The sequence below is a fragment of the Cygnus olor genome, chromosome 18 (assembly GCF_009769625.2).
Source record: "Cygnus olor isolate bCygOlo1 chromosome 18, bCygOlo1.pri.v2, whole genome shotgun sequence".
Taxonomy (NCBI): domain Eukaryota; kingdom Metazoa; phylum Chordata; class Aves; order Anseriformes; family Anatidae; genus Cygnus; species Cygnus olor.
In genome coordinates this window covers 9565044-9580414 of record NC_049186.1, presented here as the reverse complement: position 1 = coordinate 9580414, position 15371 = coordinate 9565044, and the positions used below count along the sequence as shown (strand labels likewise).

General features: G+C 45.5%; 1 protein-coding gene across 1 annotated transcript in view; it reads left to right on the top strand.

Annotated features, from left to right (window-relative positions):
• The window catches only part of CACNG4 (calcium voltage-gated channel auxiliary subunit gamma 4), a 40928-nt gene extending 29228 nt beyond the window's left edge, over nt 1-11700 (top strand). The window contains exons 2-4 of the mRNA XM_040530620.1: nt 1930-2013; nt 6560-6700; nt 7948-11700. Of these exons, the coding sequence (XP_040386554.1) occupies nt 1930-2013; nt 6560-6700; nt 7948-8486 (764 nt within the window). The 3' untranslated portion in view covers nt 8487-11700. The remainder of the gene's footprint in view (nt 1-1929; nt 2014-6559; nt 6701-7947) is intronic.
• The last annotated feature ends 3671 nt before the right edge of the window (nt 11701-15371 follow it).

Genomic DNA, 15371 nt, shown 5'->3' with positions numbered 1-15371 from the left:
TTGAGTTTCTGGAAGCAGGACATTTATATGGGTTGTCGTCCCTGCCCGAGCTCTGGTGTCTAACAACAAGCAGCAGCAGTTGGAGAGAGCTCCCACCTGCTCACATGGAAGCTGTGGGAGCTCTGTTACCTGTGAAACCTCTGCTTTTCTATCAGCTCTGGAAAAATTAACTAAATTAAAAGTTATTGAAGAAGTACATACAGACAGAAAGACAAACCCGTCTATATCCACAAAAGCAGTGAGTCCTTGAAAGGCCTGTTTCTGTAGGAAATTAGGGTGAGAAGATGATTTATTTATTTGTTGAATAGGAGAGAAAAAAATCATACTCTGAATGTATTTCCTCTAAATTAGCCCACCACAGTGAAGAGGCTCAAAGAAATGACCATCCAGTCTCAGGGGCCCTATTACACTGGGAGGAATTTAATTTCATTGTGTGAGCTTCCATAAAAATAAGCAGTGGGATCTTTAAAATCTGAATTTTGGATTGCCTTGCTGGAGAGCCACTAGGAGCAGAAACCAGCCGATGGCAGTGGGACGCATGGGAGGCAAGCGGCAGGAGCAGCGCCTGGCTGGCAGGCTCTCAGCCGCCTTGCGGGCAGCACCAGCGTGTCACTTCCACACCCAATGTGAACCACTTACGTGTTGTTCACAGCCTTTGAAAAGCTGTGCGGGGAAAGCCTGAGCCATTCCCTAAATTAGAGTAGCTACATCATTTGCTGGAAGAATTAAATGCGCTGTAGTAGCAAACCTGCAGTTGACACTCACAGGGTGCAATTGAAATCCTGCGGATTAGTAATTCTTTTGAGATCTTTGTAATCATTGGTAATAGGTAGTGAAATAAATCCACAGTTATATCCTACAGACTGCAGCTGTGCTTCTGTTAAAGCAGTATTAACTGATGGCTTTTAAATCCTTCTGCCAGCTAGAGCTGTAAGCACCGAAACTCCTGTGCAGAGGATAACTCATCCTGGGTGATGTATGCTCCTGAGCACGAAAGCACTGGTTAATGAATAATGAAAGCACCAAGGCAGAATCACACCTCAGGGCTTCTCTCCTGCAGGAAGCTCTCTGGGGAGACCTCCCCATGCAGCTCACTGCAGCAGCAGACTCAGCCATCAGCTTGCAGCTGAGACCGGCTGCAGCAAGGTACCGTCATGATAGAAAGTAATACAAAATACTGATGCAAACCTTTGTGTAGATGTACAAAGTGCTGAACTTCATCTTGTTCAGCCAAGCGGGGGGTTCATCCATCTGATTCCAGCATTGCCCCATCAGGTCTCAGGAGTGCATGCTCACGGCCTGACTTGCTGCACAGGCGCCTAGTTAACTAAGCAAATAGGCCATTAGGAAATGAACCAACCTTGAGGGGGACAAACGGGTTTAAATTGCAGCAGAAAGAGATTTATGGACTTGTTTTCCAAGCCTAGAGAGTAATTGAAGAGGTGTCAGACAGTTCAACACCCAGCAGCTCTGATAAAGGACAGCAGCACCTCACTGGGGACCAGGACCGTACTGGTGCCCAGCCTCGCCGTGGAGCCCCAGCCCTGGAGCAGGGACCCAGAGTGACAGTCACACCAGGAACAAAAAGCAGCTTTACAAACTCGGTATCCTTGCAGGATAAGCAGGGCACTAAGAAAGTAAAGCACAGAGAGATTAAAAAACATCAACAGAATTATATTAGTGGCAGACCTCAGAAAAAGAACATAGGAATCCTGGCTCTCCCTTCCTGCAGTTAGGCTTCAGGCCAACCTGCCCAAAATTTATGCCCCAAGAGATGGTTTCTTGATGGCATAAAAGATCAGTGGTGAATCAGTTGCATACATAAATTATTCTCCACAGGAATAGGAAAGGGAAATAAAGCAGAGCTGGCAGAAGCCCATCTACCTGGTTCTCTTGCATATGCGTTATGTTTGCTTTGTTTTCATTTAGGAATCTACAAAGGACATTGCTTCCGAATCAACCACTTCCCTGAAGACAATGACTATGACCATGACAGCTCAGAGTACCTTCTCCGTAAGTTGAAAAGTAACGCATGGTACACAAAACTAACAGATCAACAGACTTGCCTTGGTGTTTCTTCTGTAGAGCCCAGTCACGGTCTTATTTATTGCAGGGGCCTGGCCCTTCCTCAGGGACCTTCATTTTAAGGGTTTCCTTCATCCACGGGAACTTAGACAATTGTGGTGTTTAGTCTCTTAAAATTATATGGAAATATTCAAAATGAAAACCACAGCTGTCATTCCCAGATTAGAGAGGATATTTTACAGAGGGAGCGTTTACCTGGTTACTGTACTAAAATTGGTTTGAGGAGTGGGTTCCTGCCCATGAGGAAGCTTTTCCTATTGCTTAAATCCAGCCCTTATGCAAGCCTCATCCTTTGCAGCTGCTCTGAACTACCTCTCCATGCAGTGAAATTACTGCATTTTAGGAAGGAAGCTGAAATTTCTTCAGATAACAGCAAAATCTCAATATGAATGTAGGCTGTGGTTTCTCTGCATGGGCAGCTGGCCGTTGGTGCTTTGTGCCAGTGTGAAAGCCCTCACATAAGTTATTTCATCCACCAATCTGGTGCTTGAAATAAGGGCAATTGTTCTGTCTTTCCCCCAATGACCACTTGCTCAGTTGATATGCAACGTCTTGGAACCCGAGTGTGAAACTTCATGAATCCTGCAAAATTTGAGTTAGATTTCCCCTTCCCCTTGAATGCCTTGCCTAGTTGTTTCTTTTGTACAAAACAGCTGACCAGCAGAGCTGAAAGCAATGCCTTTTACAACAGAAAGAAACTGCAGTTCACAAGGTGGTGGGAAGGCTTCAGGGAGCAATGAATGAGGCTGCTGGCTGAGACATCCAGCAAAGCAAAATGCTCCTCAATTACACTGCTATTAATTACCTGAAACACCACTTAGAGAACCACTCTGTCCTTCTGCTCACTTCTGGGAAACAACTTCAGGTTGCTAAGACAAGAAGAAAAAAAAAATCTCTCTGAAAGAGTCTGCTTACCAGAAAACCTGAATCTTTTTTCATCTTTACTCTTGTCAATTTAGATCAGCCGTAATGCTTGGGTGACATGATTTCAGTGCTTGGGCGATGGCAGACTAGCAGAATATGAGCACGGCTGCATTTATCCTTCATATAAAGCCTTGCAACTAATGCGAAATTGATGCTAAGTCAGCTTTAGGAAAGAAACATCATTAGTAAAAGGACTGCAAAGGAAAGATGAATTAAGTAGCATCTTGATAAAAGTGTATTATGCCTTCTTTATTTAGAGAAAAGATCGAACTGGGAAAAACAGTCTACAGCTGCTCAGTAAGACAAGAGATGAGTAAATTGTTTGTAAGTGTACTTGTGACTGATGATCCTAAAAGCTATTTTCAAAAGTGGCTATGTGCAAGCCTTAAAAACCAGTTGGCCCAACCCTTTATGTCTTCTGCAAAATCAGGATCCAGGCACTCCACCCTCAGAGGGGAGCTCACCCTCTATATTCTGCACAAATAGGATTCCCCTGCTTTCACTTCTGGAAAGCAAACTACTGCTTCAATTAAAATGAATACAGATGATTTAGAGATTGCTGAAAGGTTATGTACCTAAATCAAGAATAAATGAGCTCATATGTATGTGTAATAGGGACGAAACCATTGTCTAATGAGACACAGAGGTATTCACATCCTGTTTACAGGAGACACAATGCCCTCCTTCCCATTTTTGCCCTCTGCACACCTTTGCAACCTGCTGTCCCTGTATCAGCCACCAGGATTTTTAGCCATTCCTTGGCATCAGTCTTTGGCAGTGTCATGGTGGGGGCAACCCTTACCGTTCACCTAAGAGAGGTGAAAGGGAAAAGTGTGGTTCCTGTTCAGGCAGCCCTTGCTCAGACGAAGTCACCAACCCTGTGTGCATCTTGTGCTACTCAAAGGGCAGCATGCGGGCTCTCAGCCTGCTCCACAGATACTGAGCTAACCTAGACTCCAGATAAGTGTAAAGAGATGGAGTTAGCAGAACTGAGCCCCAGTTCAAAACCCTACTGAAATCAGTGAAAAAATGCCTGATTCTAGGAGGCTTCGGTCCAGGGCATGGGTAGGAGCAGGAGTCTGGATTTTGCTCTTTTCAGGCTGCTCCCTTCAAAACCAAAGGAACGGGAGCCACGGTGACTACAAACACGTGCAAAGAAGCTTTAACTCCTCCTGCTCAGCGCCCTGGGTCGCCTACCTCCTGCTTTCGGAGGAGAAGGAAAGCGGGAGGAGGGCCAGCGCCCGCAGCCCTGCAGGTTGAGCAGCAGAGCCCGCTGCGGCGCTTCCCCAGAGGTGTCACAGCGTGGAGCCCCACACGGCAGCCGATGCAAACAGACAGGACAGTAAACAAGGGGGAAAAAAAAAGCGGGGGAGAGAGCAAAAACCAGATTCCCTTAATGTTTTCTGATGTGCTGTCATTTTATTACCAGTATTGGGAGAAATATGTAAATTCTACGTGGTACCTATGGGCCTCCTTTTAAATTTCAGAGCTAAAAGTCCCCATAGTACCCAAGAGAACGCTGTATGTTTTGTTTCTCTTCACATTAATTACCTAATACAGAAAAATTTTCTCTGGAGCATTTTGCTAGATGTAATACAACCCACCCAGTATATTTGGCATGTCTGGGAAGTCCCTTCTGACAATATCACTGAAGCATTTTAGGAAAGCCCTTTAATTTAACTAAAATCAGTATAAACAGCCTGAAGATAAAATATCAGAAAATACCAGAAGGAGTGGCCACAGCAGATTTTAAGCCTATGCAGCCTTTTTTCAGGACACCGATAGACAGTGATTTGGGGTGCCTTCATGTCAGGGAGTATAAACAAAGTCTGACATCGGATCTTTTTCTAATAATTGACTCTGAAAACTGACCAAAAGTCAGAGCACCGTTACCTCCGACTGCATGCAGGGGTACACCCAGGGCAGCAGAATGGGCTCTCAGCCCTCAGCAGGCTTTGATCAGTGACCTCACATCCTCATTACTTGGATGTGCCAATTATTGCAAAACACTCCCTGAATAGTAACGCATCTGATGGAGCTGGGTTTAGCTGCGGTCAGAACATGCCCCCTTGGTAAAGGACGCATGCAGCGCCGTTGCCAGGTTTGGTGGGAGATGTACTTTTCTCGCTGTTGCAGATCGATACAGGCACAAGCTTCCCGGGCAGGGACTGTCTTTTTGCTTTATCTTTGCACCATCCTAATGAGCCCTGGGCCTGTCGCTCGGGCTCCTGGGGGCTTTGCAGCGCACACAAAAGCGATGCTGTTATTAAATGCCCAGCCCTGTCCCTCTTGCAGTCAGCGGGATTTTTGCCACTGGGTCACCAGGGGAATCGTTAGAAAGCAATTCACTAAATTGGGAACGCCACGGCCATCAAAAGTAAAATGAGAAAGCATCAGCTGTAGCATCTGGCCGTTCCTCCCCGGGAAGCAGCGCCGCTCGCGGTGCATGGCACCCGGGAAGATGGCACCCGGGAGAGGCTGCACCGCTGATGCTCCAGATGGCCTTTTTTTGGCAGTTTGCTCCTCACCGTGCACCCAGCCCTGGGGGTCCCCACATCCTCCCAGTGTGCCGTGAGGTTTGCACCCCTCACTGACACCAGCCTCTGCCCCCCAGCCCAAGCATCCCTGCCTTGCACCGCTCCTGCTGCCGTGCCCCCACATCTCACTCCCGGCTTTGGGGCAACCCTGCTGCCCACAGCACTGTCCTGTACCTGATCACTTCTTCAAAAACATCCTCTCCGCACAACAAGATAACCCAGCTCCTCTCCGTGTGACAGCATAACCCCTTTCAGGAGCTCCTACCAGGTTTTCCCCCTTGGTTTATAGAGCACATTCTCCTCTCTTCTAGCGCCTGTTCGTCTTTCCTCAGCCCTTTTGTTCCCTCCCTGCTGCTTCCCTTTCCATTGTTGCCTAGTCTAGAAATGACCCGACTCTGAAAGCTGGCCCAAAGTGGTGGTTTAGGTTTTTGTGCAGGGATTTTATAGCCCATGCTGGTGAATGGACTGAAGCATACAGAATTTTAGACGACTCCACTTAGCTGTCAGGCAACTAAACACAAACACCCGGCATACACTTGTTAAAATCTCTTCCATAGAAATCTGAAAGGTTTTGAAGTCCTAAATACTCAGCAGGAAAAGAGGGGCTGTTAGCTGTGCTCACCTTACGGGTGTACCAAGCAGCAGATCCTCTGTCGAGGCCGTCCCCAGATGTTGCAGGGTTCGCAGCCAGGCCATGAATTTTTCAGTGCCGCTCCCTGCGTGATGCTGGCACTTGCTGTCACTTACCAGCAATGTTCTGGTGGCATCACGGTATGGCAATAACACTGGACTTTCTCCTAGAAGCAAAAAAGATTGAAGGTGTTCAACTGAGAGTACCCCCGCAACATTGGCCACCCACCTCGGCTCCCAAAAACCTGCCCAGAAATGCAGCATCTGTGGTAGCTGCAGCAAAAGCCAGGGGTTTGGAGACTTGGTCATCTCTGCACTAGCACCTGAGGAGGCATCTGAAATGATTACTGTCTGTCATGTTTTGCTTCCTATCTCCTCTTCAGGCATCGTCCGTGCCTCCAGTGTGTTCCCCATCCTGAGCACAATATTGCTGCTGCTGGGAGGGCTCTGTGTCGGAGCAGGGAGGATTTACAACAGCAAAAACAACATTATCCTCAGCGCTGGGATTCTCTTTGTTGCAGCAGGTATGTTCTCCTTAAATTGAGTCCTTAAGAAGTGCTGCCTTTTGGGGACTGAAAATGCAAAAGTGCAACTTGGTGGAGAAGCCACCAGCCCAGCAAGATGACCAGCATGGCCTGGCCAGGGGCAGGGACCAAAAAACACCAAGGGGCAACCAGTGCTCCAAGCCCAGCTGGGAGGAGAGATGGAAGGACACCGCCTCACATCCATGGCTCTTCTTCCACTCCCTGAATTTCCTTCCCAAAGCCTAAATTCTTTCAGGGCGTTCTCATTGCAGGTGGGCATCACGTGTTCCTGCAGCTTTACGCTGCTGATCTGCTGATATAAAAATCAGGAAATCCTGTTTGTGTTGCTCACTCCTGATGAAGGCAAGCCCAAGGAAAATGAGTCAGATCGAGCTTTCAGGCTGGGCACAAGGCTTCAAGGATGGATGCTTCCCATGGAAAAGCTCATGGGCAGGTCTCTCCCTGTATCCCTTTCCTGGAACAAGAGCATGACCAACATCATGCTAGGCACATTTCTTAAGAAAGAAATGTTTTCAAAGCTCTACAATGAGCAGATTCTAGAGAAGCTTTTAGTTTTCTTGAAAAAGAAATTCCAGGAAGCTAAAGCCAATAGCTTACAGTTTGTACACTACTTAAGAGTTATTGAACATTAGATAACTAAATAAAAACCTGAATCAGGCAACTCTTACAGCCAGGACCTTTTTTTTCCTCTTATATGATGACAGATTAAAAAATCACCTGTGCTAGATGAGCATGTTTTTCACACTAGAAACCATTTGAGAGAGTCGGGCACATTGTTAATAGCCTTCCCTGAAGCTCATATTAAGCATGCTACATTCAGATGAAAATTCAACAAGGTGGAAGACAACTTATCTTGATCGAGGTGAACAGCCATAGCCCTGAGCTCAAAATGTATTTTTATTACTATTCCGAATGTTAGAAGCCCAACTAACAATATTAGAGAGCTCCCGTATGCTGCTTCCTTTCCACCATGCCAATGAAGAAATGGGGACAAATCCTGCTGAATCTTTTAGAATATTTAGACCCACATGATGTGGGTCTATTTTTTGTTTTTGTTTTGTTTTGTTTTCAAGAATAAATGAAATAATTAGATAAATAAAAGGGTAAATAAATGTAATGCAATTTCCTGGTCATAGTCTTAGAACCACTCAGGTCCAGAAAGTAACATGGCTTGTATTTTAACTGCCCAACCACATAACAACTGACTTCTGTTTTTCTCTCTCTAGGACTAAGTAACATCATAGGGATCATTGTCTACATATCAAGCAATGCAGGTGACCCAAGTGACAAGCGAGATGAGGACAAAAAGAACCATTACAACTATGGTTGGTCTTTTTATTTTGGAGCCTTGTCTTTTATCGTGGCTGAAACCATAGGTGTTCTGGCTGTGAACATTTATATTGAGAAGAACAAAGAGCTGAGGTTTAAGACCAAGAGGGAATTCCTTAAGACTTCTTCCAGTTCTCCTTACGCCAGGATGCCAAGTTACAGGTACAGGAGGCGGAGGTCCAGATCCAGTTCTCGATCTACAGAGCCTTCTCCATCTAGGGACATTTCTCCGGTTGGCATGAAGATAGCAAGCACCATTCCCATGAATGAAATTTCCATGTACACTCTTTCCAGAGAGCCCTTGAAGGTTACCACGGCTGCCAGCTACAATGCAGACCAAGAAGCCAGTTTTCTGCAGGTTCACAACTTCCTTCAGAAGGAATTTAAGGAAGGACTCCACGTCAATATGGTCAACAGGAGAACGACACCTGTTTGAAGTACCTTCACTCCTTGTGCTTTCTGAAGAATTATCAAAACAGAATAGATCTGTCATGAAAGAGAAGGAGCGATGTGAAAATACCCTCTCACCTCTTTAATTGCGGCATGTGTTGAGGCAGCAAGTGGGGAACCTCTGGACCAACATAAAGATGTTACGCGCTTGTAGCTTTTTTTGAAGCTATTTGGAGTTTGTTTCTTTCAGTTCTTGGTGTCACGAGATGAAGGTAGTTCATGTCCCTGCACTTTTGTAGTGTGTACAAAGTCTTGGAGAAACTGCGAAGGACTTGCCACCGGTGTGTTTAAAGGATTACAGAAGAATTGCTGTACAATTTTTTTTTCTAAATTGAGATCCCTTACTACAAACTTGCAACTATAATTTATAACCAAGCCCAAGGATGAATACGAACTACTCCTCAAGTGATCCACTTCCGTTTGACACTGCGTAAGCTTTGCCTCTTTCCAAAACAAACAAACAAAAAAAAAAAAGAATATTTTTGAAGGTGACACTGTCTAAAACTGATCTGTGCTACTGAAACTGTAAAGCATCTGTGTGCTGAGCGTTATGGACTCCCTGACGGGGCAGTAAGGGTCTCCTACCTGGGGGTGGAGGGCTCCCTTGGGGCAGCACGGGTGGGGAGGCGAGGGTGGGTGCAGCGCGAAACGCCTAGCAAGGGAAGGATTACAGCAGGTGGGACTTGAGCATATTTGCAAACATCATTTCTTGCCTAACATTTAGAAAACTTGAATTCTCATTCCGACTAGCCCTAGTGCCTGATCCGGCGAGGTGCTGAGTGCTGTCTGTCAGGAGCAGGCCCCTATAGACTGCTTACAGCCAGGGCGAGGAGCAGAGCTGAGCCAGGGCGGCCCGTGCGGGCGCAGCGCCAGTTCCCTGCGACTGCATCCCCGATTTCCTTACTGCTTCACAAGTGCAACACTAACGCTACTGGAAACTAAGATACCTGAGCAATGTGTGTAAGAAGATGAGAAGCTAATACGTTTGGACTAGCAAAACTTCATGCAGCAACGGGAACTGAGCGTTAACAGAATGGATGACGACTTTGTATTTTTTAAAGTAGAACAAAAATAATCACTGTTTATGAGATATTTATTAAACTCTTTTTATTATGAATAAGTGCCGCATGGTGCAAGGTATAGTTGCTTTTAGATGGAAATGATGGTTCAGCCTAATTTAATTTATTTTGTAATGATGAATCTACTTACGTGCAGAGAGCCCACAGGAAACTCTATGCATCACCTAAGGGGGAGACTGATTTGCACCCTTTGCTTCTGTATGTTTCTAAAAGGGTCTGAAATCTTTTCTTTCTTTTAAATTTCTGCTTTCATTTTTACATTTAGGCTTGGATTCTCAAAGCTCAAGGGCCTGACTTAAGGTAATATAATTTGACAGTACTCATTAATTTTAGCGACCACTCGACCAAGCCATATGAGAATGAGGTGCCCGATTCCCCTTCGATGAATTAGGGGCAATGAGAGAGGAGCATCTAGCTCCTGTAGGTTCCTTTGAATATACCTGTCATTTTTTTGTCCTGAAAAACTTTGCTACCAGAAGACTAGAAACGTGGTGACAAGGAAAAAGCATGATTTGGAAAGCTGATGCTGGGAGATATCAGCCAAACTATTAAAACCTCTTTAGTCTTAATTCACCCTGCAGTGGCAGCAGCGTCACAATGCGGTGGTGGTTTGGATGTGAGGCTTTCAGCCGGTGGAACCAAGTCCTCCAGCGAAACCCTGGAGGAGCTGCCTTAACATCCCCAAAAGATGAGCCTCTCCCTCCCAAGTAACCCCTGCTTAGCCCTCTCTCCTTGCAAGAACCAAGACGCAATTCTCAATTTTAAGTGAAAGTCTTCCCCTAGTAGCTGTTTTGCTCAGTTTTGCCCTCAGCCTGGCAGAGTGGCAGCATTACTTTGGCAAACCATCCAGCGGAGGGGGGCTGGAGCCTTCATCCTTGCTTGGTAAGATTTTCCATTCAGGTTAAAACTCTGCTGGGATCCTTTTTCAGACCTCTGAACTCTGAGAGCTAATGTGAATGGAGCAATGGGAACTATTTAAAAGTAGAAAATGTTGTGCTACTTTCTGTATCAACACACTATGAAGAAAGATATTACACAAGCTTTTTAAAAAAAATTCAAACAGAGGCAGATGAGAAAACTGTTTTTTACCTACTTTTCGGCTAGGACAACGTAAAAGAATTCTAAAATTATTAAAGATCTTGATGAAGGGTTTTTTTTACAAGAATCTTTATGCTTTCAAACAATAAATTATTTCCTACTTTTGGAGACTTCGTAATATTAAAATACTTTGATTAGCTGTGATAGAAGTAGAAGTTTGCAATGAAAAAACCTTCTGTCTCATTAGTGTGTCATACTAAGTGCTAATTAATTTACATCTAATTATAGTCAATGTATTTTTCAAGTGCAATTTCCCAGAACTATTTGTTTCCCACTGTGTTAATAAACTAATAGTTAGAAATAAGTCCTCATCCGTGTTTACTGTAATTAAGAATAAAACCATTCCCTTTAAAACCAGGAGCTAGATATAGGCTGTTTTTTCTAAAGTCATGTCCATTGAAGCGAAAGCGGACGGTGCGAGGTTTGCTTTGCGCCTTGACTTTGTTCTTTGAATCACCATTTGCCAGTGAATGTGTTTAAAACCACTTGGAGAAGGGAAGTGCTCCCGGGCTGGTGCTGGACACACGGTCCAGGCAGGGAGCAAGGGCACCGGGGGTAATGGGGAGCAGGACTTCTGGCCCTGGGGAGGATGGGGGCTGCGATTTCATGTCCCGAAAGTCACGGTCTATGGCAAACTGCAGCACGCTGTTGTTTCATCTAACAACTAGAGTAAAAAAAAAAAAAAAAAAAAAAAAAAAAAACCACCAAAACTCACTTTTCCTGTAGAAAACTTTGGTCCTGACAAAACTGAAAAATCTGCAGTTTTCCTGACGTGAAGAGTAGTGACGTATCTGAAAGGAATAGGATTGTTCTTGAAATCACGCAGTGACAGTTTACAAACAATTTCTGCTATTCCTCCACATCTCTTTGTTCATCCCTGGACAGCATCTAACACAAACTAGCCCCAGTTTCTCCATAAGGCCCGCAGATATCATCATCATATCATTAACAATATCGGTCTTTTGGTAATAGCCTATAACATGCTATAACAGCAGACCTAAGAAGAAATGCTATTGGATCAGATTCCATTTTCTAAGAAAAAAAAAAAAAGTTTCAGGTATACAGTCAGCCCTCTCTTCCTGGTTTCTTACACAGAATAGGAGTAAGACAAGAATCATTTCATATGCCCATTCAACTAACAATAAACTATTTTTATATTTCCTTTCCTTTCTGTATGGATCACATATCCACAAGGGCTAATATATCACGTCCCTTGAGGTTACATTTCTGTCTGCAGTTCTAAAGTGTTATTGCCACTGTGCTTCAGTTCTGCTGGTGTAATCACAACCGTGTATAATGTACTTAATCCTTACTTTTTAAATAAACCATTTTAAATGTATTTGGGTTTGTGTGGAGAAAGGTATCTAGATTTTTAACTTCCAGATCCTCCAAGCTGAGCTATCTGTGTTTATTTTTTAACATTTCTATCTGTTCTGATTGCAGCTGGTTAGTGTTACTGGGAGAATATGAGACAAAACAATACTCTTGTGATTCCACAGACCAAGGAATCTCCAGGATAAGCTACCACATCATTTCTAGGCATTTGGGTAGGAAACTCAAAACAAAACTTCTGGTTTTCAGCTTAAGCATGGCCCAGATGAAACACACTCTGGTTTAGGTGCCTGCTAGGTGTCTCCTTCAAATACTTCTTTTAACTTTCCCTTCCCATTTCCTACACCTCCAGACTAAAGAAGAAGGCAGCGTGCGTGCCTGTGTCCGCCTGCCCACACGTGTGGCCTGCAGCACAGCCTGCCCAGATGCCTCCACACCCAGACCTGGAGCCACTGAAAGCTCAGAAATACGTGGGATTTAACAAAGAGTAATGCTGTTTGAGGGGGAAGCAAAGGTGGAGTCCTTGTGGCTCCAGAAACTGGAAAAAAAGAGGCCAGCGAGGAGGATGTGGCATTTCCTGAGGACCGAGAAAACATGGGAGGTGCTGAAAATAAAACAGACCTAAAAGTGCTCGGCACCTGTCTGCGGGGCAGCTCATCTTACGGCTTCGCCAGAGCTACTGACCAAAAAGGCGATCACTACCAAAAGAGACTGAGCCCGCAGGGAGGCCACAGCCAGCCCCACGCTCGGTGGGACCCGTGCTGCTGAGACGCCTGGCTGGCAGATGGGCAGGGGGCTGCTTTTTTGTATGGCAAACACACACAGGTTTTCCTCTTCTGTGAAGAAAGGATCTCAGCCCCAGATTTGCTGAAAATGTGTTTGAGCTGAGAACATGCCCAATCTGCTCCACCCTGGGTCATTCTCACCTGGTAAGGGTCTTCTTGCTCTGCAAGGGGGCTGCAGGTTTTGGTTAGGCTGGTTGTGGGAAGAAGTGAGGTTGGCCTGGAAGAAATACAGAAATGTGCAAATGTTGGGGAATGGAGCCAAGCCAACGCCTCTGCCAGGGATAAAACAATGCAGTGGCTGGTCTTGGGACACCTCATTTAGCATTTTCTCCAGTGGAGAAACACAACCAACCATGCCTCTCTCACTTGCTGCTGCTAAAGTGCCACTAATTACAACCCTCCCTGCTTCCCAACAGGTCCTCATTAATACTCTGTTCATTTTTCATGTGATACAGATTTCTGAATGTGAATACTCACCAGCTGAGGCAGGGGGACTGCAGGAGCCGCTCCTTGAGGATGCTGTACCGCCGTCTTCTGGGTGTGCAGACAGCCCTGGGGGCCTCCGGTAGCCTTCTGCTCCTCTGGAAATCAGTTTTGCCAGACATTTTTTGGCAGAAATCCCTCGTGAGTGTGGGGAGAACAGAGCCTGTGGATGCACAAACCCACAAAAGACATCCCTGGGTTTCTCTCCCAGGGATGGGTGGCAGCAGGTCACCCTTCTGGGCTGGGGACATTTCTCCTTAGCTGCAGTGATATGAGGTGTCTGTCTCTTGCACTGAAGCTCTTCCAGGCTTGTTCACACTCACTTTCATTTCAGTTGTTCCCTGGGTATATTTAGGAAATTCAAATAAATAAATAAATAAATAAAATTAAAATAAAAAGAAAACCCTGAGGAACTTTTCCAGGTCAGGATACCTGAATGACAGCAGAAAGTGTGATCCTTGCCAACACTAGAAGAGACACAAAAACCTTCACCAACAAAAAAAAATTAATGAGTTCCCACCCCTGCAGTCCTTGGAGGTTGTAATTAATCTAAAGCATGATCATTAGCACTTGCTTCCTCAGCAACGGAAGCCTTGCCTTGTGCCCACATTTGCAAACACTTTCGCGTATTCAGCTTGTGGAGGACCAGTGGAGTTGGCAGCACCAAGGAAGTGGAGTCAGGATGTGGCTCCCAGGATGGACTGACACCTAGTGAAATTTAACAAGAGACTACTTCAAAAGAAAAGGCATAACATTTTTTATGCATTCCTTTTCTATTTTAAAGTCTGTTCCCTTTAGGCTTTTCCAGTTTCATGTGACCTCTTGGCTGTGGATAAGGAAATAGAAATGCAAGCCTCTAATATTTCTCTCTGTGTGACATCATAATATTTTTATGCCTCAGAAAGCACAGTGCCATCAACCACTTGAAACACAATTCCTTCAGCCAGTGGGTAGTGTACTCAACGTGTATAACCACCTCTGGAGCGTCCACTTTTGGAGCAGAACCAGCCTTCCTCTGGCTGCTGCAGCTAATGCAAGGTGTTGCACAGCACAGGGCCCCACCAGCCGTTTGCACATCAGCGGTGACATTCAGCTGATCCCAAAGGAAATAACCCCAGGGAAAATTGCCATCGTTGTCACGCCCTGCAGAGAGCTGCTTGCTGAGGAAAATGTAAGTGCCAGGGGCTAAGTGGGAGTCAGGTAATGGAGAAGGGCCCTCAGCACCTTGTAATTGTAATTAATTGCAGTAATCCTTTGGTCCCCTCCTTTTGGTGGCACTGTTCAGTGCTCCAGCCCTGCTCTGCCACTTCCCCAAATCAGTATGTTACTTCCAGTATAAAACCAGCTTTGGGAATCGGCACAAATGGCCCATGCTACGCAGCACCACCTTCAGCAGGTGTCGCCCCGAAGCATCCCTCCTTGCTCCCCACGAGCCACACCAGGCTGGGGGGATGCTCGTGGCCTCCTGCTCCAGGGGTTGGTGTCCTGGCAGCCCCTTCAGTGTCTGGGATGCCAAAACATCCCCATCCTCTCCAGCTTTGCCCCACACACCCTCCCTCCTTCCCACAGTGCTCAGCTCCCAGCAGGACCAGTTGCCCATACTGGGGTCAGACGCATCCTCCTGTCACCCGCTTCCCAAGGGTGCCAGCCAGCCCTGCTGCTCGTGAACCAGAGGGAGGTGAACCCTTTTAAATCATATTTCAATTACAGCTACTTTGGACCAATGTTTTTTAACTCATTTTTTTATTTTCTCCCCTTTCATCACACTCACCTTTCACCCTTCACTCATTGCTTTGGATTGTCCTCGTTAATTTGAGCTCGCGTCTCTGCACCTGTATTTTGACCTCAAACTGGGGTGTTCATAAAACAGCACTCAAGCAGCTTTGACATTGTCTTGACAAGATAACATGATATTTGCAGATTTCCACTGACATTTTTTAACCATTGTTTTGACATTCAGGTACTGTCACTCTCATCAGTTTGACATTGCAATTGTAATGTCACCTCCACAATAGCCTCTGCATTGACTTTATCATCAAATTAGTTTTATAATCACCTGGAATATCAAAGCGAAGGAGAGAGAGTGGCTCCAGG